Below are 26,695 nucleotides of genomic sequence, written 5' to 3'. Positions count from 1 at the left end.
ACTCTTCCCGTCACGCCCCGCGTGCTTGCACCTGCACCTGGCACCCACTCCCGGCGCGGAGAGGAGCCCTCGTGCCAACACGGAGCCAGGCATTTCTTCCACAGAGCTGGGTCAGAGCTGAGAAACCTCCCACGGAGGTGGTGTGATTGCAGGAGCCGGAGGAGCTTGTCAGGGCCAGCACTGGGGGAATGGAGCTGTCACCTGGTGCCGCACAGCAGTCCTGCTGGGGAACCAAAAATCACTGGTTTAAGTCACCATCCCTGAAGTGGGATCCTGAAAGATACTCTTTGCAGAAGTTCCTCGCCTGAGTGGGCCACTGTAATGTTTCCGAATGGGAGACACATTAGACGGAAGAGACGTTTCTGAGGTGTTGTGAGGCCTTGGACAGAACACAGCCATCCTGCCTGCCTGTCCCCAGCCGTGCCATTTGCCTTGTAACACTCCAGTCTCTAATGGCAGAGACTACGTCTCTTCTGTTTGTCGGAATCACTACCCATGACTTTTTTCCTGGCATTTCCAACCTGTGACTAAAGCAAGAATCAGCAACGTGGGGGGAAGGCCTCAGACCAGGTGCGAGGTCCACAGAGGCGCATATAACATTACCCCCGGCCTGCGCGAGTCGCCGCAAGGACGGTGACCAGAAGATGCAGACACGATGCTCCTGCCCATCTTGCGGGTGAGAACACATCACGCCCAGTGGTGCCAGTGGGGAAAGTCTCAGCGGAAACCAATTACCCAAAGGTTATTTTAAACTGTCTCACAGTCTCTCCCTGTCTTCCTGTGGACAGAGGATTTGTCATGCTGGCTTCCCCTTCAAGGGTTAAGCTGGTGTTTCTGCCTCACAGCTCATGCATGAGATGCTAACTGGGGCCCCGCAGAGGGATGCACCAGGGCTAGCACACTCCCTGCAAGGACTGGCCCAGTCATTCTTTTGTCCTTTCCAGAATCCAGCATTTTCCCCCTGTGATGAAGTTAAATCTTACTCTAAATCTCTCTACACAAGAGTGTTTTTTGAGCAGGACAGACACTACCGCACCCACTCTGAGTCACTTGGCTGGAACAAATTGCCTCCAACATTAATCTTGGCAGGGTCTTATCCAAGGCCAAAATAAAATCAAAACTAACATTTGCTGATAGGATGAGAGAACCAGCAGAATTTCTCATCCATCATTTATCCAGAAGGATTGGGCTTTGCAGTGATGCCACCAGGACCACAGACTACCAGAAAACAGCACAAAGGCCCAAAGCGGCTTATGCCCCCTGCACGCTTGGTCAGACAGCCAGTGGCGTGCCTGCATTGAACCCCTGCGGTTTGCACCATCTCCCGGGCTGACCAAGCCCAGGAACTCGTCCAGCCTGACCAGCAGTGGCTGTGAGGCATTCACATAATCACACACAGTGTTGGAAGTCGAGCCTGCCCTCCCACACCCCCTCGCTTTCAGGGCTGTGCCTCCAGCGCAGGAGTTTGGAAATGCAGTTGTGCGAACAAAAGCTGAACAAATGCCAGATCCTCTATAGGTCAGACAAGTTGGGTCAGGAAAGACTAAGTGAAAGACATTGTGAGCACCCAGCATACAGGACCCTGAGTGACGAGAGTCTGCGCTCCTTCTGGCTCAAAACATGCATTTTCTTCCCTCCAAAGCAATGCTCAACTTTTCCCCCACCCATCTCTCCTCCTACCACCACCCACCTGCACCATGCTTATCCCCAACACAAGATGAAAGTGCCTAATCCCAAAGCTGCAAAACCTCTTTCTGTGCATCCTTATTGACAGACATAGGATTAAACTGTGCCAGACCAGAAGCCACGAAGAAACTGGCCTGAAGATCTCAAACAGGGAAACTTTAGTTTAAGTACACAATAGGTGATAACAGGCTACCAGCAAATACCTCGTCCTCAAATGTTCTGAACGCTAATGTTCAGCAAATATTTGTAAACAGTCAAGAGAAAGTTAAAAAAAAGTAAAGAGGAAATATGAGCTGGCACAGCTGGCACTGTGAGTGAGCTGGCTACAGCAGCACTCAAGGAAAACAGCTGCGACTTTACAGGAATTTCTGCAGAAACACACGCTGCCAATACACTGCTATGGTCAGTATATAAATGCAGCAAGACGTCTATTTACCAACGTTCGGAGGAAACAGCAATCCCGGTTCAGCTTACGTGAGCCAAGCGGACGGCCCCCAAAGCACACTGGGGGATGTGGGGCAGGACGGTGCCCAGGCCACGCTGTCTAGGGGGCGTGGGGCAGGACGGTTCCCAAAGCACACCGTCCGGGGGACGTGGGGCAGGACGGTCCCAAAGCACACCGTCTGGGGGGGATGTGGGGCAGGATGGTCCCAAAGCACACCGTCCGGGGGACGTGGGGCAGGACGGTCCCCAAAGCACACCGTCCGGGGGACGTGGGGCAGGACGGTCCCAAAGCACACCGTCCGGGGGACGTGGGGCAGGACGGTCCCCAAAGCACACCGTCTGGGGGGGACGTGGGGCAGGACGGTCCCCAAAGCACACCGTCTAGGGGGACGTGGGGCAGGACGGTCCCAAAGCACACCATCTGGGGGACGTGGGGCAGGACGGTCCCCAAAGCACACCGTCCGGGGGGGACGTGGGGCAGGACGGTCCCAAAGCACACCGTCTAGGGGGACGTGGGACAGGACGGTCCCCAAAGCACACCGTCTAGGGGGCGTGGGGCAGGACGGTCCCAAAGCACACCGTCTGGGGGATGTGGGGCAGGACGGTCCCAAAGCACACCGTCTGGGGGGGACGTGGGGCAGGACGGTCCCAAAGCACACCGTCTGGGGGATGTGGGGCAGGACGGTCCCAAAGCACACCGTCTGGGGGGGACGTGGGGCAGGACGGTCCCAAAGCACACCGTCTGGGGGGGACGTGGGGCAGGACGGTCCCAAAGCACACCGTCCGGGGGGGACGTGGGGCAGGACGGTCCCAAAGCACACCGTCCGGGGGGGACGTGGGGCAGGACGGTCCCAAAGCACACCGTCCGGGGGACGTGGGGCAGGACGGTCCCAAAGCACACCGTCCGGGGGGGACGTGGGGCAGGACGGTCCCAAAGCACACCGTCCGGGGGGGACGTGGGGCAGGACGGTCCCAAAGCACACCGTCCGGGGGGGACGTGGGGCAGGACGGTCCCCAAAGCACACCGTCCGGGGGGGACGTGGGGCAGGACGGTCCCAAAGCACACCGTCCGGGGGGGACGTGGGGCAGGACGGTCCCAAAGCACACCGTCTGGGGGGGATGTGGGGCAGGACGGCCCCCAAAGCACACCGTCTGGGGGACGTGGGGCAGGACGGTCCCAAAGCACACCGTCTGGGGGGGATGTGGGGCAGGACGGTCCCAAAGCACACCGTCCGGGGGACGTGGGGCAGGACGGTCCCAAAGCACACCGTCTGGGGGACGTGGGGCAGGACGGTCCCAAAGCACACCGTCTGGGGGGGATGTGGGGCAGGACGGTCCCAAAGCACACCGTCTGGGGGGGATGTGGGGCAGGACGGTCCCCAAAGCACACCGTCCGGGGGGGACGTGGGGCAGGACGGTCCCAAAGCACACCGTCCGGGGGGGACGTGGGGCAGGACGGCCCCCAAAGCACACCGTCCGGGGGGGACGTGGGGCAGGACGGTCCCAAAGCACACCGTCCGGGGGACGTGGGGCAGGACGGTCCCAAAGCACACCGTCCGGGGGGGACGTGGGGCAGGACGGTCCCAAAGCACACCGTCCGGGGGGGACGTGGGGCAGGACGGTCCGCGGGGCGGTGGCCGCACCGCGGCGCCAGGGGGCGCCGAAACGGCGGCGGGGCGGGGCGAGGCGGTGACGACACGGCCGTGGGCGGGGCCGCCGCGCCGGAAGCCGGCCGTTGCCAGGCAGCCGTTGCCAGGCAGCCGTTGCCAGGCAGCCGTTGCCAGGCAGCGGCGGCGCGGCGGGCCGGGCCGGGCCGGGCCGGGCCGGGCCGGGCCGGGCCGATGGCGGAGGCGGAGGTGCCGGCCGGCACCTTCCCCAGCTTCGTGGCCGAGGGGACGCTGCTGGTCCGGCGGGGCGAGCACGACAAGGCGCTGCCTTGCTTCACCAACGTGAGGGGCCTGCGCAGGGGACGGCGGCGGGCGGGAGGGCGCGACCACGAGGGGACGCGGGCTGGGGAGGAGGCATCACGAGGTGGCATCGGGATCCGTGTAGGCTTGGAGCAGGTTGCATCAAATGCGTGTGCTTACGTGCTTCCCGACCGCGCATCCATGTCCCCTGCATTCCAGGCGCTGCAGCTACGACCAGGCGACAAGCACTGCCTAGTTGCCCGCTCAAAATGTTACCTTAAACTTGGAGACACAGAAAATTCCCTCAAAGATGCAGAAGCTTCGCTCCAAAACGACAAAACATTCTCCAAGGTAAACAGCATGAAGGGATAAGAGAGCCTGGGGTGTCTAAGGACAAGTTTTTTATCTGTGTGAAAATCTGAGCATTCTGGGGAAACAGCTGACTTGAAAAGCAAGAGGGGCCTCATCCTGCACACTTACCTTAGTGCTCCCAGGGAGGTGGAGGTGGTTAGTCATCTCGGCAAGAATTTCAGGATTGGACTTTACTGTATGCACGTTGAGAGGGCACAGGGCTCTCACTTCTGCCGAGCAAGAAATGTAATGAAGTTTCCAATGTCTTTTTTTAAATGTCATTTCAGGGACTTTATCAAAAAGCTGAGACTCTATATACCATGGGTGACTTTGAATTTGCATTAGTGTTCTATCATCGAGGCTACAGACTACGTCCAGAACTACAGAAATTCAGACTGGGTATCCAGAAATCCCAGGAGGCAATTGTTAACTGCATTGGAAGTAAGATGTATTTCATGGAGCTTATAAGCATAGCCAGAAGCTGTCCATTTGATAGCTGATGACATGTACACACCAAAAATGGCACAGCCCTGTTCCTGGTTTGGGTTTTTTTTTAGAGGGGCTGAATGCCTATTCATATAAGTGTATCTAATAACTTCAGTTATGAAAGTAAATTATGACTTTGGCACAATTTTGATTATTATATTTTGATTACTAATATTTCTAAAGTCACCTTGAAAATACTCTAGGTACTATAGAAGAAAGCAGCACATCTACTTACTACCATACTCATTTTTCTGCCTTCTGTATTAGTAATTACAGAATCCATTTTGAGATCTTTATCCCCATATTAAAACTTCTTAATGAAATTTGCCTTGCCACCTGAGACTGACCATTCTGAGATCCTGATCTTCCTCCAGTTTACACTGCATAAGACCAGTGAAACTGTTGACTATTGCAATGGAGCACTGCTTTCATAATTTCTGGCTTAGATCATAGAACTCTGTCCTGCAGGAGAGAGGAAAGGCCAAGGACCTGATGACGTTCAAAGCAAAGCAAAACCTTGTCCCTTTTCCCTTAGTTTTCCTCTCAGCAATGCTTTCTCACATGCAGACAAGTGTGGACATGATGTGCACCCGCTCTTGGGCACATGGACACACCTCAGATGGGGCTGCCACCTTACACAAATGGCTTTATTATATGCACAGAGCAACCTGCACAGAGCAGCTCGCAAGGCCACTGTAAAACCTGCCAGGCTAGTTAGAAACTGCTCAAGTGGATCCCCTTACAGCCTATCCATTCACAGAGCCAAGACACACCCTGCCTGCACACCCATACATGTAGGTAGTGATCCTTAAGATATTTAGGTGCCTCACTCTGTTTCAAAATTTCAGTCCACCTCCAGTGCAACAGATTAACTTCATGTCACAGCTGCATCAAAGCCTGAAGCTTTTTTTTTGCATGTGATGTTCATTTGGAAGACAAATAGGGAAGGAGCCAAATCAGGCTTTCTTTCCTCCATTGCTGCTGCTTTCTTAGCTTAATCCAAGTATCTAGATATCATTGCAATTCTCAGTTAAAATGCTTGCTGTGCTTGATATAGAGCTAGGTACTTTGAGCATCTGGGCAGTAAACAAGTGAACAGATGAAAAACAAGCCATTTTAAATCAAGCTATATCTCCTAGATGCAGGGGGGAAAAAAGGACAAAGAAACATGTTGTCATTTGATCTGGATGTTTAAATAGTTGGGAAATGCACATACGTTAATAGGGCACATCCCCCAAACCGCTTTACTAAATCTGTTTTGCTTGGCAGATACAAAAACACCTGCCTTCCCTGATATGCATGTACTCACATAGCTTATGTTGTCCCAGTTGCCTTGCTGGAAGAAATACTTCTACAACAGCATTTGAAGCTCCTTTCTTCCTTCTGACCAGGCCAAGATAAAGAAATGTTTTTCACTGTTCCTACATTGCCAGAATGGATTCTGAATAGCAGAAATGGATGTCACAATGAAAATGAAATGGGATTTTTGCCATTGTATCAGTGCCTAAACACTTTAAAATACTTCTCTGCATTGCTGAAGATCCTTATGAGGTTTTTTCCTCATTTTAAATTTTAGCTTTGATCCCTTAGAAGAACATGCCAGCCTTTTGTTAATGCCTCCACACAGGATGTAGCATATGTCTATGTCAGAATTCTGATCTGTGATCGGAGCCCCCGGTGCCATGTGAAAATAATAATTAAAATCTAGAGAAGATCAGCATTTATGAGCTGTAATCCCTGCTTAAAGAACATACAACCACATATTTCAAATGAAAGAGTTAGCTTTATTTGAAGCAGGATAATATAGGTCTGGCACATTTACAACCATTTTGACTTCTAGAGCTCTGTATTGCAGTTCTTGAACACTAACAAATACATTCTCTGTATTTGCAGGTCCATCCTCAGTTAAACTGGAGAATAAAGAGGACCTCTGCTTTTTAAGCAGGCAGGCAGAGGTATAGTGGAAGAGCTCTTTCTTTGGAAGCTAACCAGAGTTATTATAATGCTAATGCCTTCTGCAAATAGGCACTACAGGATTAATAGTTTCTGTAGCAACATGGATGGGGATATGACTGGTCTAGTGAAGCATTCTGAGCATAAGGAGCATGCTGATCCTTTATGAGAGTATTTACACACCTGCTTTTAATGGAATTTTGGCTCAAGCTACAAAAAATAGAAAGGAGAAAGCAGAAGGGCAGGGAAGAGCAACCAAGGAGAAACAGAGCCTAATTTGAAATTTCTTTACCAGCCTGACTGTTGTTTCTAAAGGGAGATCACCCAGCAAAAGGTAATAAGTAACAGCACTGAGGTTGGAGCCAGGGTACATTTAACTATAGTATTTACTTTGGTTTTACCAGATGTTTAAGGTTCACATTTTTGATAGTGGGCACTTTCTCAATTGCTTAATTTTGAGGTGGTCTCCTGAAGTAGTGCCTTGTTCCTCTGAGATGCCAAGCACACACATCTTCCTTTGAAGTCAGTGCAGTGAATGCTCATCCATTTTTTCAGCTGGAATTTTGGGTACCCAGTGGTTAGAGTAATTTGTACAAAGAGGACTAAAGATAAGCACTGCAATTGCTAGGATTTGGGGTATGAAACTTTAGAAATACTCTCAGAAGCCCTGGCTGTTAAAACCTCCTTTTCTTTGACTGAGGAAAGCTAGACCTGCCTATCCCACAAACCTAATGTGCTTCCACAGCACTGGCCAGAAAGCCCTCTGAAACAGTACAAGACACTGTACTAAGACAGTGGTGCTCTTGCTCTAATGCCCCCTCCTGTTCTTGGAGGAGAGGGAACATGTTTGGGTTCAAAATTTCAATTGCTTACGACTAAAGCAATTGGTGGGACACACGTCTGACTTCTTGCTTTTACTTAAAAAATAATTTGACCTATACAGAGTGTAAACAGAATTCTAAAAGCCAGGCCTTTCCTCCAAATTTTAATGTTCCCTGCTTATCTCCCTTGACTTACTTGATTTTTTTTTTATTTATTTCTATAGAGCAAAAAAGCAAAACAGAAAGTCCAAGTCAAACTGACCAAGGATCAAAAGCGGACAAGCAAACAGGAGCGTGTTAGGAATCCACAAATAGAGCGACAGCTTCTCGGAGAGCTTTATGCTGACAAGGTTTATCTAGAAAAACTGCTCAAGGATGAAGGTCTTTCTACAATATATTTAACTAAATGTTCTTTCTATGCAGTTTCTTCCTTTCTTTTTCTTCCTTCTTTTATATCCCTATGACTATTCTTCCCTATTTCCATCACAGCTTACATATCACATAATGTATGCAGTGGTCTGGAGAGAGGTAGATGTCTGGAGAGTACAGGTGATTTTGAGCCAGATCCAATATTCATAACTGTGTGTGAACATGTTTCCTTCCTAATGAAATAGCAGGTTTTTCTAACGAACAGTTTAGCAACAAATCAACTAGAAGTAATCTGTGCTGATGAAATCAAAAGCAGAAACTTTATAATTAAAAATTATTTCATTTTTTTGCGTAATGATAAAATACACTAAGATTCATATTAAGTGCAAGACACTGCTAATAGATTATACTTATTCACAGTTTCATTATAAATGCTGTTAAGATCAAAATGCAGGGTTAGCAGAAGTATCATATTTTAGAACTAGCTGCAGAGGTGATCCCCATGTAGTCATTTTTCTAGGAAACTGTTTACCCAGTAACAGAAGAATAATTAAGAATCTAGTCTATTGGCAGCTTTTATATTATTAATGACAATAATACCATATGTGGGCTACCTATTTTCCAAGCATGCAAAAGCCCTCTCAATTTCCATATTTCAATCTAATCCACAATACTTTCTTGCTTTGAAATGCAATTTAAGTACAAATGAGTCTGCCAGGGAAGCAGTTCCCCATGCAGTTGTTTTGTCCTGGAGGAGAGGTTCTCACTTACCACAGCTGACTCCCATTAAGTAGGCCTCTTCTTGATTCTGTCAGCAGGAAAGGCAGCAACTCTAGGGGCTGGGAAGCACAGCTCCAGCTCACTAAAACATACATGGATGGGAAACCATAGGAGAAACTTTCTCCAACCTCTCTCCCAAAACCACATTGGTTCTGAGGAACGGAGTTTCTGGGGCTCTCTATCGTAATACACAAACATTCACAGGCACTCCCCCTCCACTGAACTGCAACTTCATTCATCGCAGACATTAATCCTTTCCTGAGTTCTACCATCTTATTTTCAGACTTGATGAAGAGCACCACAAAGGAAGGGATCAAAGTAAAGGACCTAGTTTTGAGTGGCATTACCTACCTGGACACACGTACAGAATTCTGGCAGCAGCAGAAGCCTATTTATGCCCGAGTGAGAGAGCGCAAGCTCAGGCAGCAAAGGTGGATCCGAGACAAGAAACGAAAACCAACTGAGGTTGCCAGATATATTGTGAAGAGTATGGAAGACATTGACATGTGTACGTGTCCTCACTGGAGGTAGTAAGAAAATGATGATTGGCATATACAGTTATTTGCTGTAGTAATTACAGACAACAGTGCAATTATTAACAAACAGTACCAGGCAGATTTTGAAAGTATTTGTTTTTACATTCTTCCCCTTTCCCAAAGCAATACTTTGAGGAAGAGAATCCAATACTTTATTTATTTATTTAACTTCTTCTGTACTTGAGGCCTTGCTAACTGTTTTTCAGAACAACACAAAGCTAAGTAGGCCACTGCTGCATGCTTAGCAAGTGCCCCTGGCCGGTCTGGTAATTAGAAGTTGTTTTACTGAGAGAATATAGGGTACTGGAGTTAATCATTTCTGTAGCCGAAAAATACCACTGCAGAAAAATGAAGAATCTGAAGAACAGTGGTCTAGAAGGAAGGAGTAATTCAGTTCTACCTCTGTTCTCTTTCTCTTCGGGCTCCATGTTTTATAACCCAGGAGAGAAAAACTCAGACATTACTGCCATTTAGTTAATTTCAGTTACAACAGCTTGGTGCAGACAATGACAAAACCATCCTGCAGTCTAATCCCCAGAGCACTGTAACCAACTGGATGCAATCAACAGCTCACCAGGAGAGGGTAAGGGACTAATTTAGGAGATAAAAACCTAAGTATTGTAGCTAGTACTTCATCTTCAAGACCAGGTTTCCCTGCTAGAATGACTACATGCTTTCAGCTGATTTTCAGGCAATGGACATTGTCTCATTTATTTTTCTTTACCAAATGTGAAGTGCTACCAGAGTGCTCTATCACTTGCTGTGATGAAAGTGACTGCTAGCAGTGGGAAATGAAGTACTGTCTCCCAGGGGCACATTTACTGGAGACTGATGGGGAGAGTGTAGGTGATACATGAAGAACCAAGAGCAGTAACCCTTCCCAAGCTGTTTCAGAGGCCTACACAACTGCTCTTATTCTTGCTTCCCAAATATTGCTGTGTCCACACACTAGCACCAAACTTTGCTCTTTATCTCTAGTGCTGACTGGTGGCTCCCCAGAAGAAAGCTGTAAGAAAGCTGAGCATGTGCTAAAGACAATAAAAGGATGGTCAGATGACGAAGTTCCCAACAAGAATGAACTGATTGGAAACCTCCATAACTGCATTGGGAATGCTCAGATAGAGATGGGCCAGATGGATGCAGCTTTGCAAAGCCACAAAACTGATCTGGAATTTGCCAGGCAGAAGTAAGTGCTGAGAAGCTCCAATGCATGGGGAAAAGATCCAGTGTGACGAGGAAAGTACCTCCATTCAGATGTTTTAGCATCAGATAATGTAACTACCGCCCGGAGATTTAACAGGGCATTGCATTCAGATGCTGCCAAAGTGTCATGGTCTCTAGTGACTTATTATCCTTACTGTTTAAAAATAAGAAAACTGAAGCAGATTGTTAAAGGACCTGGCCCACATGACACACCAAAATCTGTGTTTAAACAAAGCAAAAAAAAAAAAAAAAAAAAAAGAACACAAATCTCAGACTCAGCACTTATAACCTCTAGTCTGCACTTCCTTCTCAGAAAGGTCAGGCTCTGATTCTTATACAACTTTTTCCTAAAGTCATTTGCATTCAAACCATGATGGTATACATGAAATATTTATCTAAGAGGCATGAGCTACCTGCTCATACAGAAAATTTGCTGTAGCCTTTCAGCTAAAACAGAATGGAGCAGATTAGATTAGTAATCTAATTTTTCAATGCACATCAGAAAACACTGAATAGTTGCTTGAAATTATGTTATTTTGTTTTTATTCTTACTGATATTGCATAGGGCTGTTAAAATGTAACTGGGTTATTGTTTATCATTTTCACAAATGACAAATGGTTTATTTTTTACTGTTGTTTAAAGACACTTCTACCTCCTTCCTGGTGATCTTCACTCCCCACTCTCCATGCCAATCAAAGTTAAGAATTAGCAGTGGAGAGGCAGGAAAGAGATGCATAATTTTACTACTTTTTCAAACTGACTGAAGGTTGTATTTAGAAGACAATTGCAGCAATTACTGTGGGGGGGGGGGGATCGCCCTCTGGTGGCTAGAGTTCAGGAAGAGCAAGAGGAGACGTTCTGTTGGCTCCCATAGCCCACAGCAATGCATTGATTCTCTCCTTTCATCAGCTTTTTTATTTGTAAGGTGAGGGTAGTTAAAACAGTCCACTTCCAAACATGAGAATGAGGACTAAATAAGAAAAAACTTTAAATTCTGCAGGCTACATTATTCTAAAAGGAGCTGCCGTTAGCATAGAGGAAAAGCTCATTCAGAGCACTGGGAGCATGGTCTGTTACAAGGAATCTGTTGATGTGAACACCCTGCAGACACTTTGTTCTTTCACTTTCTCCTTGGACAGGCATCAACTATTAGTGCTAGAGACCTAGCAGCTGACAGGGTTCTTCCATGGGAAATGTGAAAGATCCACACGGCAAAAAAGGAAAGTTGAAACAGAGAGTAGTGGAAAAGACTCACAAAGTGCTGCCAGCTTTACATGAAGAAGTAAAAGTGACAAAACTAAACCATTTTTCCCTGTGTCTTACAGGGCTTCAGTTACAACAGCTGTAGATAAAAAAGCAAAAATGTACCTTGATTTTATGACTTTGATGTTGGTCCTTTAACTCTGCTCCTCAACCTTATCCTGCTGTCAGGTTGATCACCAAAGAAAATATATAGGGCTGAAGAAAATGCGGACTGTATCAGGCACAAGACTACTTTAGCTACTATAATTTCTTTTTCTTTTCAATGCAGCAATCTGCCGGATGCCATATCCAGAGCGCTTGATAACATCGGCAGAGTTTATGCCAGAATCGGCAAATTCCAGCAAGCTATTGACACGTATGTAAACTTAGTAACAGAAAAAAAGAATAAGGTTTTATTTAGAATTAAATAGATGCTCTCTTTTCAGGTTGTTTAAATACACTGCAAGCAAGGGTGACTGAGAAAGCCAGTTGTAGAATACATGCCTTCTGCCAGGAACTCAGCTGAGGTGTACCTCTCACTGTACACAGATCACTGACAGCACCAGATGCTTCTGGTGCTTATTGACTGAACAGATTTTGGTACTCAGGAGTATTGATTGCACCTTTGTCCCAACCAGCAATATAGACAGCAACAGCCTTAAAAATCCATCATCAATCTGGAGTTCTCCAGATTTTACTACTTGGTCTTTTTCTAAATACTTAGCAGATCTCAGTATAGAACAACTTTTCATAATAACAGCATCTGGAACCTTTTGTTTATAGAACCAATGGTTGAAATTATAACTTAAATTATAATAGCACTCATTGAAATTCAGTAAATGTCTTTCTTCTTAAAGTTGGGAGGAGAAGATTCCAATGGCAAAATCCAGCCTGGAGAAGACCTGGTTGTTCCATGAAATTGGCCGATGTTACCTTGAACTGAATAAAGCTGAAGAAGCCCAGAATTATGGAGAGAAGTCCCTACAGTCAGCAGATGAGGAGGGAGATGTTGAGTGGCAACTCAATGCTAGTGTACTGGTGGCACAAGCACAAGGTAAAGATGTTAGTACAAATTTCACCTTAAGGATGGAGACAGCCACTCTGTTAACCATCTTAATGAGAGCAACTCCATGATTTAACAACCAAAGCAATTATTCAGATAAAACTTTTCATGGTAGATTTGCTTAATTAACCTGTTGTTTTTCTTTCATTTGTGATCTTGGGTTAAAACAGATGTTTTTGTTTGTTTGTTACAGTAAAATTAAAGGATTACCAGGCTGCAATCATCAACTTTGAAAAAGCACTTGAGAAGGCAAAGCTTATTCACAATGATGAGGCTCAACAGGCCATCATTATTGTAAGTGGCACGTTGCAACAAGGAGAAAAGTTTGGGGAAGCATCAACAAGTTAGCTGTAACTATTGTTCTAATGTCATGAGGACAGAGAAAATGTCATTAGACAGTTATAGCATTAGAATACATTCTCTGAAGTAGTTTACATAATGAAAGATATGAAGCCTTCCATCTTGGAAGATATAATCCCTGTTTGTGAACCAGTACAACATACAGAGGAAGAAGTCCTGGCCCTGTTCGGGTCAAGGGAAAATTTTCTTTTGGCCTCCTTGGGGCAAGATTTTCATGCTCAGAATACAGTGGTGTCTCCTTTGTGTTCAGTTGCTAACAACTGGAATGTAGGGTTGAGCACGTCTCACCCTTTTATGACCTCTGCAAAATGCCCCAGAGAAACCACTTTGCATCAGACCATGGAACAACATCTAGGGCACAGCCAGTGTCCCAAGCATAAAACAGTCTGCATGTTACAGCAGTCTGTCTTCATTGGTCTGCCAGTGCGTTGTGTGTGATCCTCCTGCCTAGCTCAGACAGCACTAGGCTCATCAGGCACCTCAATCACAATTTGCTGCATAAAAACATACCTGTTTGGGGATGCCTCATGGGTGTCCGAAGCTCAAACCAAACCTACTCTCCTGCATGAAGAAAAATGATTGTGTGTGTGTGAGAGAATTTTCAGAGGAGGAGACATTTGATAAGGGATACTAACAGATATTAATAATTCTTGCAGGGATAAATGAAGCACATTGCTGCAGAGAGTTTAGGATAGTGAAGGAGCAAGCAATGATAGCAGAAATAAAAAGAAACCAAACTTTAACTGTATTTCTAAAGTCTTATTAATGAGCCATATCACTTTCAGGCCTTAGATGACGTGAGCAAAAGCTTCATCAAAGAGTTGAAAGAAGGAGAAAGAGAAATGACAGCTGATTCTTCTAAAGGTAGTTGTTATCTAGACCTCTGCACCACATACAACTAACAACTCCCCACTTCCCTTTTCTGGGGCACCGACTGAAACATGGGAACAAATCTCCTGATACTTTCAATAAAATGACTGCATACCTATCACTCAAGTTTGCTGCAGTCAGTGCTTGAGGGCCTGAGGTCCATCCAGCTCAGGTTTCTTTAATTTTCTGTGCATCATAAAACTACTGTTTTCAGCATGGTGTTCTTGCAGTGAAAATACAGATGAGGACACGGCATGTTACTGTATTGTCCAGAGAACAGGCTTGCACTTCGGGTGACAATAAAGCAACTGCCACATTGCCAGATAGCAGGCATCCAAATTTCTGGGCTGCATGCATTCTCTACTTGTACACTATAGAAGGAATTATTTTATATGTGAGGTCATATCCTAGTTACACCTTGTGGTTTCAGTTTTCTTGGCAGTGAGGGTTTAATATTGATACTTTGGTATAACCTATAGCAACTCTCATGCAAGTGAAGCCTTGCTAACTTGTAACGGGGAATGAGCTTAATTTCACTCTTCAGTGCCATCCATATAAAAAGCTGCTTCTAAAAACACTGAAAGCAGCTCAGTGGGCCTAGTCAGAAGGAAAACAGCATTAAAATGAGACTGTAAAAATGACTGTGAATACAGGAGATCAACAGTGCTGAGACCTTCAAAAACCTCAGCTGGATTTTTAGAATCCCCATTATATAGATGTATGTAATTTTATGATGCCATCTAAACAATAGTACGTACTACCAAGCATCTACAGCATGAAGCATGACAGCATAAACCATTTACAGGTACACAACAAACAGACACTGTTCCTCATCTCAACATATATAGCTTCCCCCTTCTCCTTCTGCCCCCCCAAAGAGTGAGACCTAACATACAGTATCCTCTCTGCAGTCCCAACTGGCAGGCCTTACTCCGTGTAGCTGTAGCATCCTCGTGGTGAATGAGAGGATAATTAAGTTCTTGGAACTCCACTTCCATCACCATGCTCATCTAAGGGCTCTCTCAGGACTATATCCATCCTGCTCTATCTGAGCAGGAGATGGCAGCACTTCCCAAGTTTCCTCTTTGTGCCTGCAGGGTACAAAGTCTGTGTACAGTCAGACCTGCTCTGGAGTCATCCTTCACCATATTCTTGTGCACTGTAAGTGTAGGAAAGCTTCCTCCTCAGCTGGAACAGGGCAAATTTGCTCACACCTACTGAGCAGCAGGAGCACTTGCAAGCAGAGTTAGCGAAGGATAGCTCTGGAGCAGTGTATATTGCTCAAGACATACATGCCCCAGACATTTAGGACTCAGGGTTAATCCTGTTAAGCTTTTCTGAGCCAAATGCTGTAATTTGAATGAACAAGGGAAAGTGCAAGCCTCCCATCTCGGACCATCACTTTTCTAGCTCCACCTTTCCTAGGGCTCGCTGCAACCACTATACTTGGACTTTATTTTGTCTTAGTTGATTAATTCAGACTGACGTGCCTGCCAGGTTGGTTTCTATTCACTTTAGATCATGCAGCTCAGCTTTTTGCATCATCAGTAAATGGAGTCTTGTGAGAAAGAAAATAAAGAGAAGAGTTTTCTGACTGTAGTTAGTGAAGCAGGCCAGGAATTTCTTCTTTTTTGTGCCCTATTGATTGTTCAGTGCTGGAAATTGGTTTAAATTTGCTTTCCTGTCCCCTACCCCTCCACAGACGATGATTGCAGCAGTGAATACACAGAAGACAGCTCCAAGAAGAACACAGAGAGAGAGGAAAGTGAGGAAAGTGACCAAAGCATTGAGAATCAGACAAATGAAAAGCAAGAGGAAGATGCTGAGAAGAACAATGAAGAGGAGTACGGAAATGATAAAGAGGAGGGAAATGAACAAGAAAACGAGGAGTGCAAGAGCAATGAGGAAGATGATGATTATGATGAAGAAGAAGAAGAAGAAGAGGAGACTAGCATGGGGGAAAGGGAAGATGAGGATGAAGAGCAGCACGACTCCGCATCCGAGTAGAGTAGCAATTCCTGAGGAGCTAGGCAGTAGAATTAAATTTTGTGCTGCAATGTTGGTTTTACAAGCAAGAGCTCTCTCCCCTTTGCTGTGCCTGGACAGCAGCTGTGTCGCCTACCTATGAGTCCAGGAGCGTGAAGACTTCATGCTCTTCCCCCCCAGCTTGCACGGGTGTGCTGGAAGCCCCCGGCACAGACACAGCTGCGTGGCCGAAGGAGTCCGGCTTCCCGGCCAGGCGTGAAGGTGCAGCTCGCTGCCGGCCCGCGCCGGTGCCCCGGTCCTCCCGGCGCAGCAGAGCTCCGGCCCCGGGGAGGGGCCCGGGCGGGGCCGCGGGGCCCCGCGCTATGAAAGCGCCCGCGGCGGCGCCCGCCCCAGAGCCGCTTCCCTGCCGCGCCGCTCCGCACCGGCGGCCGCCCGGAGCCGCTGCCCTCACCATGGTGAGCGCCGGGGGAGGCGGGGGGAGAGCGCGGCCGCGGCGCCGCTTTCGGTTTTGATTCCTGGCGGGGAGGAAGCGGCCGGGGCGGAGCGGAGCGGAGCGGAGCGCAGCGGGGCAGCGCACGGCACCGCGGAGCGCCCGGAGCGGCGGGGACGCGGCGGCGGCAGCGCCCGGAGCCGGCGGCGCCCAGGGGGTAACGGAGGGGCCGGGAGCGCCGGGAGCCGGCGGCGCCGCGGGGGCAGCGCGGGGGCCCGGGGCCGGCGCGGCAGAGCCTGGAGCTTCCCCCGGGAGGGAGCCCGGGGCAAGCGGGGGCGCCGCGGGCCGCGGGCGGCGCTGAATCGGGGATTGTTCGCCCGAGGAGCCCCCGCTCCCCGCTCCCGCCCCCGCGGTGCCACTGCGCGGCCGCGCCGCCCGTGAAGGCGAGCATTATAGCGGGAGCTGGCCGCGGAACAAAGGCCCGGGGGGGCTGTTATTGTTCTGTTGTTTACGCAGCTGAGAAGCGGCCTCAGTCACTGCCGCTCGCCCGCAGCTGCTCCCGGCAAAACAGTTCGGCTGGCGCAGGCCAGGCCTGTGCCGGGCACGCGTAGCCGCCTCGCCGGGCGGCCGCAGGAACAGCGAGTCGAGAGGCTCTGCAGGTCCGCGCTCGGGCCAGACCTCCCAGACCGCTTCGGAAACACGAGGCTTCTGCTCTGAGGAGGAGCAGCTCCCTGGGGCGTCTCATGCTGTCTCCTTTTCTTGCACTCGTCCGTGGCGATCAGAGGAAGCTGAAGTGCTTGTCCTCTTACGCGATGACCTGGGAGCCCGGAGTCCTCAGGGAAGCCAGCGTAGGTGTCCCAAGAGACCGGCTTGCTCCTCGTTTTTGTTTTTTTTTTTTTTTTTTTTTTTTTTTTTTTTTTTTTTGATCCTACTCTTGGGGTAGGAATTCTGCACCAGGTGCCCCGGGGACCATGCTTGGAGCCAGTCGTCCCCTGCTAGAGGCCTGGCCTGCTGCACAGTGAACACTGAAGCAACGCTGGTGCACAGGGCTTGTGCCAGGGTGCCTCAAAACCAAAAAGCCACCTCCAAATTCTAGAATGAAAAGTAGACAAATAAGTTAATCAGTTGAAATAGTTCATTTTCATGCAGTGTCCTCACCCCGCAGAGTCAAGCAATATTTTTCTGCAATGGGCAGAACATTTATGTAATACGAAAACCCCATAGATCTTCGGGTCAGTGACAAATACGCTCTTCCAGTATCGTGTCTGTGGTTTCTTGACTGCTGGTACAGAGCTTGGGTCTTGTTAACAAGATGTTGTTGTTGGCAGCAGAGCTGGGACTAGTCTGTAGCAAGGATGCAGCTGGGGAGAGAGGCTGGAGAGTTTGTGTATTGGCTGACAAAATTGTTGTCCCTGTTGATACTAGCAGAACCTTAGACAAATTCCTCATTTTCATAAAATCTCAGATTATCCTAGATCTTAATGAGAATTAATCTTAGATACCAGTTATTGCATCTGGTCAGAAAAGGGGAAGGAGGAAGTGCCAGCTGTCTCGTGGTGTCGAACTCGACCGTTTGTTTTGGTGCTGATTGGATGCGTTTAACTTTCAGTTTGAAAAATGCTAAGAGCAGGTTTGCTTTTGCCTGAAGCAATTTAAGTTGTTCTTCATTACAAGACCAGCCTGAAACTCCCACCTCTGAGGGGCAAAGGTGCTGCTGTGCAGTGTCCTAGGCATGAAGAGAAGGCAGTTCTTAACATGAGGTAGTCTTGCTGGCTTTACTCTGAAACAGCCTTTCCTACAGGACTAGAGAAACCCTAAACAGGCCTAAATCTGTTTATAGTCTTTGGATGAATGAAAGAAACGTGAGCAACTGTTGCGTTTCCCCCTTTCAGGCCGAGTTACCCCGGCACGTGGTCTCTTTGTAAACTAGCAACCACAAGTGTCGGTTTAAGCATCCTAACGCTCCAGCTGCCCTGCCTGGCTTCAGCTTTGCGGGAGCTCGTGGGTGCACGCTGCTACCGCGTGGCGGTAAACCTTGCACTTCCAGCTCGGGCAGCGCTGCGGCCGCCGCCAGCGGCTAGCGAAGGCCTGAGCCGGAGAGGGGAGCAGGGCTCCCCCTCCGCTGCGCCTCCTCCCCTCTGTCCAGTGCCAGGACAACACGGTGCCGCCTGCGACTGCTGCAGCGGCTGTGGGAGGGGTTTGAGCCACGCGGAGCAGCTGAGGTTACGTGGAAGCGGTGGCACAAATGCACTCCCAGAGCCGACGACACCCCTCTGAGCACAGCCTTCCTCCCCCCCGATAAGGGTCTGAGCGGCGCACTGTTGTGCAATAGAAATATGCTGTCTCTTGGGATTGCTGGCCTACAAAATATTTTCTTCTTAAATTTCAGAACAGAGGCTTTTCGAAGAAGAGTCACACATTCCTGCCTAAAATATTTAGAAAAATGTCTACTCAGTCAGCAAAAGAAAGGCCTGAAAGCTTGCAATACCCGTTCCTTGATGATGATGATACCATCTCCACGGTCAAAGAATCTAAAACCTTTTTTATTTTAAGAGGCTTGCCTGGCAGTGGAAAGTCCACTCTTGCCCAGGCTATTCAAGATAGGTATAAAGATGCCTGTAAGGTGATTTCTGTCGATACCTATAAAATTGTCCCTGCAATAAGAAGCACTGTTCCTGAAGAATATTCAAAAGTTGATGAGGATTTAGTTGACTATTGCAAACGAGACATCAGTGTTATTGTTTTGGACGACACTCACCATGAAAGGGAACGACTGGATCAACTGTTTGATATTGCTGACAAATACCGGTACAAAGTCATCTTGGCAGAGCCAAAAACACAGTGGAGAATAGATTGCTTGCAGCTCAAGGAAAAGAATCAATGGAAATTGTCAGTGGAAGAGCTGAAGAAAATGAAACCAAGCTTGGAAAAAGAATTTCTACCCTTGTATTTTGGGTGGTTTTTGAGTAAAAGAAGCTCAGAGATCCTGAGGAAGGCTGGACAGGCCTTCTTAGATGAGCTTGGAAGTCTTAAAGCCTTCAAAAAGGAGAATAAATACTGTATGTATAGAAATATCTTTTCAAGTTTTTACTCTGTTGATCAAACATTAACATTCAACAAATAGAAGCTGACCAAGTCTGTTCTAAAATGACACTTTTCGTTAAAGTTTGCAACAACAAAAACTCTGTTTAAAGATACTTACTAGTCCCTATATTTTCACAGTTGACAAAGTTGCTCTTGTAAGTTAAAAAGAAATGAAACAGTTTTCTTAAGAAAAGTCTGCTTAGCTCCTCTGATATTGTAAGGAGCTGGGGTAGGATGCTGGCAGTGTCACATAAAGCAGCTGAGCATCCCACTGGTTATTGTGGGGGACTATGGAGAATTAATGTGAAGAATAAAACAGAAAAGGGAAATATGAAACAATCTTGCCCTTTATGTGGTTCTTGCAACACAAACCACAAAGATGAACAGAAGTTTTTCTAGTTACAGCCACTATTAGCCTAGGTGAGGAGGGAACAGAAGTTTTTCTAGTTACAGCCACTATCAGCCTAGGTGAGGAGGGAATAGTTTTATTTATCTAGCAGCAAGTAAGATGAAACATTAAGGACAAAGTTGAAGAAAGTTGAAATGGGGCTCAGGCTTGTGGGGTGACGTGGGGGGGTGTTTGTCATCTTTTAGTAGTAAATTTTTATTTACCTGTATTTGCAGTTGCTTCTGCTATTGAAGATCCCAAAATAAAGATAGATCTCACCAGCTACTTTGTGAAGAGGCCACCTGGAGTCTTACACTGCACCACAAAATACATGGATTTTGGAAAAGCACCTGGAGCTGAGGAATATGCCCAACAAGAAGTTAGTGTCTGGGTTCTGACTTTTCCCTGCGGCTCTTTCTCCATCAGACTCTCCCGTCTTTCTAGCAGTATATCCACAAAGCTGAGGGAATGGGCTGGGGACGCAGCTTCATGTTGAGGTGGGAGGTGATTTTAGAGAGAACATCTGTGTCTAAAGCATAGCAACACTTTCTGGTGGCCTGTGCAATAGAAAAGTCTGAAGTGAGAGAGACACTGACTAGTTTCTGTTAGTCTGAAGAAAATACACCTACCCCCAATGCAGCCCTGACTTCCAGCATCATCCCCAACAGCTTGATTTGAATGATAATGAATTAAGGTGCTTACACTTACAGCTAAACTATTTCATGCTTTAACCGAGCACCCAGTTAAATAATGGGATTTATGAAGGAAACAGACATAACCAACTCCAGATTGTGGAGCAGAAATGTTAGGCCACCAAGTTCTACTTGTATGCCCTGTTACAAGTTTGTCACAGTGAGGGTTACCATGATTAGCTAAGACCCTGAACATGTGGAGAATAAAGCTAACCACACTGCTAGAAATCCCACCCATTTGTGGTTCACTAAAGCTTTGTTCTGGGCTTATTTCCCTCTTTCCCCAGGCTGTGAAGGCTTCCTACGGCAAAGGCTTTACCTTGTCCATTTCTGCTCTGTTCGTCACAACAAAAACTGTCGGGGCTCGCGTGGAATTGAGCGAGCAGCAGCTGCTGCTGTGGCCAGGAGACACCGATAAGATAACGCCTGCAGACAACTTTCCAAAAGGCAGCCGGGCGCACATCACCCTTGGCTGTGCCAGCGGCATAGAAGCAGTCCAGACCGGGCTCGATCTGCTGGAGTTCGTAAAACTGGAAAAGGCAGGGAACAAAGGTGAAGATGTGGGGGAGATTGGAGGAGGGAAACTGCTGTATTTTAATAATGGAATGTGGATGCTTGTGCTTTCTAAAAAGATTGATGTGAAGGCAATATTCTCGGGTTACTATGGTAAAGGAAAACTTGTGCCTACACAGAGCACCAACAAACGGGGCTCTGCTTTTACTTCCTGCACCATCATCTAATAGTATGGGCAGGATAGATTATTTGTTTGTTACCATTTGTTTATTTTTTAAAGCAAGTAACTCCTGTAACCTTTAAAATTGTAAAGTGAAATAATCGTACCTTTACTAAATAAGTCCTTTTGCCAACTCCAGTATGTCTCCACGGAGACAGTTTATTGGCCTCAGGAAGAAAACAAGTGACTCTTGACAGACAAAGGAAAACTGTCAAATAGACCCAAACAGTTAAATAGATAAAAATGTCAATGACTGAAGTGCTGAATGCTTTTTTAAGTAGAAGAGTTTTGGAGAGGCCTAGCTGCACTGCTCTGCTTGTTTGCTCCTTCAGAGGAAGATCCATGGTCTTTTATAACTTCCCTATGAACCACAATCGTTAGATCACTATATGTCAGTACTATATGATCAAGCAGTGGCAGCCCAAAGCCTGTAACTGGTGTGAAGCCAGGTGACATGAACTGTATAACATCCCCCCCACACCTTTCCTAAAGCTGAGGGACTAATACTAGCAATACTAGTAGCTGAATTACTAGGTAAAGACCAGTAAGACCCAATTATGGGTAATTTCTACCAAGCATGGCAATTACTTCTTAGTCATCTAGTCCCCAAGATCAAAGATTTATGAAGGACATCAGGGTACACAAAAGCCTCGAGGAGAGGGCAGCCTCTTGCGTCCACGTGGCTGCCCAGGCCTGGGCTACCCAGCTTCATGCTCACTGTTAGCACGCAAAGGCTTCCTTCGCTGTGGAAGGGGATGTGCAGCTGGGTGGCCAGAAGGAAAGTGCGTGGCCAGAAGATGTCTTAAAGACAACTACTGTGGGCTAAAAGAGTCACAGAAAGGGAAACAAGCTAAGCATCAGGAGATATATTCAGTTCCTGTAACATGGCTCCAGTCACTTTCACAGCACGCGTCAAATTGGGCTGAACCAAGTATGGTTCAGTGAACTTATCCTGTAGGGAACAATCCTGCCTTGGCAGGGAATGGAAGAGATGAACTAGCATCTTTTCCGTTTATGTTATAGAAACTAAAATCATGTCTGAAGTATAGATTTGTACTTCATACAAGATTTTACTACTTTTATCTAATGTAGTTGAATGTTAAAAGTTAAGATGGAAGTAACATTGTAATTTAGGAAGTAAATGGAGGTACTGTAATGACATAACTTAAGTCTGCTCAGATCTAATTTTTTTTCCAGCTGGTGGTTTAATGTTCAAGCACTTCCGTTAAGTTTGTCTTACTGAAGCTTATGTTTTTGCTTAGTGAAACTGTTTGCCAGTTGGTCACATACTGTCATTACCTTATTATACACTTAGCTCAACTAATGGGATTCAGGTCAGAACAACAGTTTAAGCTCATGCTATGGCTCAGTGTTTGGTATATTGAAATTAATCCAGTACTAATATGTAAATGCTTACTGTGTTTGAAAAGCATGTGCTGGGTTCATATCTGTAAAGGAGCTGTCACATGGATACAGCTTACCAGTAGCTGTGCACACACCGAAAACACTGTTTACCCAGCCCAGTGCTGCATGAGAAACACTTCCTCTCTCCAGATTTAAAACAAAAGCAAGGTGCACGTTAGGGCTAATCTTGTAAACACTGTGCAAGCTTACTGGTAAAGGAAAAGAGTTCCTGCTGTTTCAAAAAAGATGGATGACAGAATAAATTCCCATTATACCTTAAAAAAAATCCCCCAAATCCAAAAAACCTAAACTTGTAAACTCCCCCCACCCCCTTTACCTTCATCAGAGTAAAGGTCACTGGCTCCCATCAGAAACTATTTGACGAAGCCACCAGAAAAGTTGCGTCTGCCTGATGCTCAGCTTGGGCCTTTCCTGGCAGAAAAATCATATATGGCTTTGTTTTATCAAAAGAAATAAGAAGTATTTTAAAGCATCAGTTGAAGACAGCTCTTGCTACAGGGTAGGAGCCTGCTGAATCCCCTTTCCTTTCAGTGTTCTGGTAACATAACCCAGTGCTCCAGATTACATCCAGCACCGAAATACACAGCTAGAAAATCTTGTTCATTTGCCTGTTTAAGAACAACAGTGAGACTGTCATCATTTAAGTGTTTATTAGTTTGTACATCATATACAGTTTATAATAAAGTAAACCAATTGCATATGGTTTTGCTTCAGTCTGTGATATTCTTCATATAAACACATCATTATGAATTATGCCTAATGAAGTAAACAACAAATATTCACATTTTTACTGTTCACATCCTAGAAAGGTAAGGGTCCAAAGAGGAACAGTGTTCATACTAATGTGAAGCCTGCCTTAGGGAGGATTAAGTGTTTGGCAAAGCGATCTGCAATATTGATTGCTCCATGCAATATTCCTTTCCTCCTAATGGAAAGGTAATTTACACTGAGGTAAATATTCCTCCTTATGGAAAAGTATTTACACTGAGGTAAACGTTCAGAATTTGTCTTCAATTCAGATAAATAAATACTATAGCACAGGGTCTAGCATCCTCTCCAAGTTGGCTTCACATCAGTGTCTGCTTTTTGTCTTGACTACTCCTTTATGTCTTTACAACAAAGCAGATATGCATGCAATGAAGGTGTTCGGTTTGCTGTTTTGCACTCCCCCCCAACATTGCTTCACACTCTATAGTCTTCTCTGAAGCACAAGCTATTGAGTGAAAGCAGGGAGTAAGATGGGGTAATCAACATAATACTGGCTATGCCAGAACTACAGTCAAATTGCATACGCAGCCAGAGGCAGCATACAAGTTCCCAACGAGCTACTGCATTCCTGAGCCATCACCAGTAACACCAAAGCTGGAGTTCAGTAACATCATGTTGCAGACTATCTTGGCACTCTACCTAAAAAGCTTCACACAAGGGCTTTCCTCCCTAGGTCAGACCTATGCTAAAATGAAAAATTAATTAGTGCTAGTCAAAGAAGAAGGGATAATCCTGCCCCTTCCTCTGCACACGTGGGGAAAACCAGGGGAAGTCAAGGAAGGCCAAAGCATTACATACTATCTTTCACAGCCAAGCACAGGTCCTTCTTCCCCGGTGAACAGGTACAATATGGACATCCACTCTGGAATACAGTAGCTGCTGTGCACAAATGGCCTCTGGGTGTAAGGAGGGTCATGGAACTGCTATCACCAAGTTTGTCATCTGTCAGAACTGGTTATAGCACTAATATAACAGAATGAGATGGACCTTAGCACTACTCAGAAAAACTGAAGTAGGTGCAATACATAAGCTGTCTTCTTCCCTAAGGAAGGGGAAGGGAGGGTACAAGGCACAAATTTAAATGGGACGAAAACATCCGCTTGAAGATAAGTGAACATTTTTAAGTTTTTACGGAAACTGAGGAAGTAATTTTGAAGGAATAGCAAACCACTGTGTGGTCCAAATGCTTTGGTCATTCAATTGGTTGAAGACTGATTTGGCTGAGCATGGCCATCCAACGAGGCTGGCTCAGAAACCAGCTCTCATGGTTGGGCAAAACCGCCAAGTGAGTTTCCGTATCGGAAACGGAACGGCACAATAGCTTCCACTCTGTATCCTAGTCCGATACAAAAAGAGCTTTAAGGGACTCGCAATATTCCATGGTTACTTAATACTGTTGTCCCTAAACCTTTTTTTTTCCTCCTCTTAATTTGCATAAATGCAAGTATTTACAAAACAGTCAAAAGCCTTTAACACTAAGAATCCAGCTTTATAGCAAAACTTCCAAGTTCACAAATGAAATCAGGTACCTTCCTATGTAGCATGTGTAGCAGAAACAATTAGAAATGCCTGTCAAAGTGGGCAGCCAGAAGCATCTTAATGTTCTTTACAGCCGATTTCAAGTCCAGGTTTAGTATATCTGGAAAAGACTCACACAAAGCTCCCCTGCAAAAGGTGGAGCTAACAGAGCATCAGATTTGAAAAGTAAATCTACACAAGGAAAAAAAGAATAAAACCACACCACACTGGGCTTTGTGGTCTAGACAACTTACATGCAAGCATCTCCCAACACTAGCATTACTGATGCATGTTTTCATTTTCAAAGCATAAAATTCCTTCCATTTTAGTATGAATGCAACTGCACTTCACTATGTGAAACTAGCCCTACAGCAGCTCAAACATTACAAGTATCATGAATTAAGCAAAGAAACTTTAGAGGGAGAACACAATCGTTAAACAATTCCTTATCTTTTGGCAAATGCTATACAGAATCACAACAGCTTAGCCTAGCTTTACACAGGTTGCTCTGCTGACAGCCAAACTCCCCATATGCACAGTTTTTCTATAGCTTACATCTTCTATTGACAAAGTCAACGGTTACTCTATTATTCAGTTATTGAACAGTCCAATAGCAATTACTTTTGTCTTGTCTGCTAGACCTCTCCGGTCAATAATCTGTTCTGCCTTTTACCCACACCAACTCTCCCTTCAGGCTATCTCCTATCCGCAGGGGGTCTGAGGAACAAGCAAGAAAGATGAATCGAAAGCTGCTCAACATGGACATTTCAGGTCAAGGGAGTATAACTATTTACCAGGCTGATAAGGGAGCAGGGTCTGCACATGGCAAACAGCCTGGTGACATTTTTAGCTACATTTTTGAGTTTACTATTAAAGCTCGCTGTCGTGCCCCCCCCCCCCAAAAAACTCCTTTCAGTAATGATCAAGACCAACTTCCAGAAAGACTTTTTTTTCATTAAAAGTAGGAGCTTTACCATCAAGTTCATGTTGTACCCTGCAGTCATGTCAAAGGGAAAAGCATCTCTAACTTAGACTTGATCCAGGTATATCCCCCTATGCTTGTGTTTGAAGAGCATCATCTAACTTCAGAAAAAGCACAGGCATAACATCAGTTTAAGATACTTACTAATCATTTGGGGGGCAAATTCCTACACCTGGTAGCTCCTATCAAGCCAAAGGAAGCCAGGGAGGCCTGTAAATGGTAGCAGCTATAAAACAGCATTAAGGTTCCCTGTGGCTACATATGAAATACAACCCACCAACACCATTCTGTGACTATTCAGTGTGAAAGGCAATGTTTTAAACAATGCACATCTGAGCAGACTTTTTCCTGAAAGCAGCAGTTCTGTATCTCCAAGCTGTGCTAAGACAGGATGGAGGTTACAACGTCAATGCAACCTGCATCACAGCACCCTGCTACTGTCCTGAGGTAACAAGATAGTCACTGAATTCCATTAACATCATAATGCACTCTGCAAAAGTGAATATATGTTTGTACTCACTTTTAATCACATAATAGTGCTCCTTAAAGAACTCTTGGCACTCACCATATTAATATTTAATAACATTAAATCATGCATTCATGTACAGTTTTATATA

General features: G+C 46.2%; 2 protein-coding genes across 4 annotated transcripts; both read left to right on the top strand.

The window, feature by feature from the left end:
* The first annotated feature begins 3,971 nt into the window (after nucleotides 1-3,971).
* Nucleotides 3,972-16,097, top strand: ODAD4 (outer dynein arm docking complex subunit 4). The gene is made up of 12 exons (XM_062595776.1): nucleotides 3,972-4,079; nucleotides 4,257-4,388; nucleotides 4,676-4,829; nucleotides 6,768-6,829; nucleotides 7,873-8,029; nucleotides 9,081-9,305; nucleotides 10,312-10,519; nucleotides 12,069-12,155; nucleotides 12,637-12,833; nucleotides 13,036-13,136; nucleotides 13,988-14,066; nucleotides 15,775-16,097. The coding sequence occupies exons 1-12, from the start codon at nucleotides 3,972-3,974 to the stop codon at nucleotides 16,077-16,079; spliced, it is 1,815 nt and encodes a 604-aa protein (XP_062451760.1). The 3' UTR covers nucleotides 16,080-16,097.
* Nucleotides 16,098-16,412: 315 nt separating this feature from the next.
* Nucleotides 16,413-23,508, top strand: CNP (2',3'-cyclic nucleotide 3' phosphodiesterase). Of its 3 annotated transcripts, none has more exons than XM_062595544.1 (4): nucleotides 16,413-16,513; nucleotides 18,878-19,547; nucleotides 20,197-20,339; nucleotides 20,940-23,508. In XM_062595544.1, the coding sequence occupies exons 1-4, from the start codon at nucleotides 16,421-16,423 to the stop codon at nucleotides 21,390-21,392; spliced, it is 1,359 nt and encodes a 452-aa protein (XP_062451528.1). In that variant the 5' UTR covers nucleotides 16,413-16,420; the 3' UTR covers nucleotides 21,393-23,508. The 3 variants fall into 3 exon arrangements, with proteins under 3 accessions (XP_062451528.1, XP_062451529.1, XP_062451526.1); XM_062595545.1 differs by lacking the exon at nucleotides 16,413-16,513 and adding an exon at nucleotides 16,636-16,705; XM_062595542.1 differs by lacking the exon at nucleotides 16,413-16,513 and adding an exon at nucleotides 16,958-17,336.
* The last annotated feature ends 3,187 nt before the right edge of the window (nucleotides 23,509-26,695 follow it).

The sequence above is a fragment of the Rhea pennata genome, chromosome 26, assembly GCF_028389875.1.
Source record: "Rhea pennata isolate bPtePen1 chromosome 26, bPtePen1.pri, whole genome shotgun sequence".
NCBI classification, from domain to species: domain Eukaryota; kingdom Metazoa; phylum Chordata; class Aves; order Rheiformes; family Rheidae; genus Rhea; species Rhea pennata.
This window is presented reverse-complemented; position numbering and strand designations above follow the sequence as displayed.

Excerpts from the sequence above, each read along its gene's own strand:
- CNP (XM_062595542.1), top strand. The coding sequence starts at position 17,232 with ATGCTGTCTCCTTTTCTTGCACTCGTCCGTGGCGATCAGAGGAAGCTG. Across the intron at positions 17,337-18,877 it reads GAGTCCTCAGGGAAGCCAGC|AACAGAGGCTTTTCGAAGAA; the intron begins GTAGGTGTCCCA and ends CTTAAATTTCAG. Across the intron at positions 19,548-20,196 it reads CAAAAAGGAGAATAAATACT|TTGCTTCTGCTATTGAAGAT; the intron begins GTATGTATAGAA and ends CTGTATTTGCAG.
- ODAD4 (XM_062595776.1), top strand. The coding sequence starts at position 3,972 with ATGGCGGAGGCGGAGGTGCCGGCCGGCACCTTCCCCAGCTTCGTGGCC. Across the intron at positions 4,080-4,256 it reads CGCTGCCTTGCTTCACCAAC|GCGCTGCAGCTACGACCAGG; the intron begins GTGAGGGGCCTG and ends CCTGCATTCCAG. Across the intron at positions 4,830-6,767 it reads AATTGTTAACTGCATTGGAA|GTCCATCCTCAGTTAAACTG; the intron begins GTAAGATGTATT and ends CTGTATTTGCAG.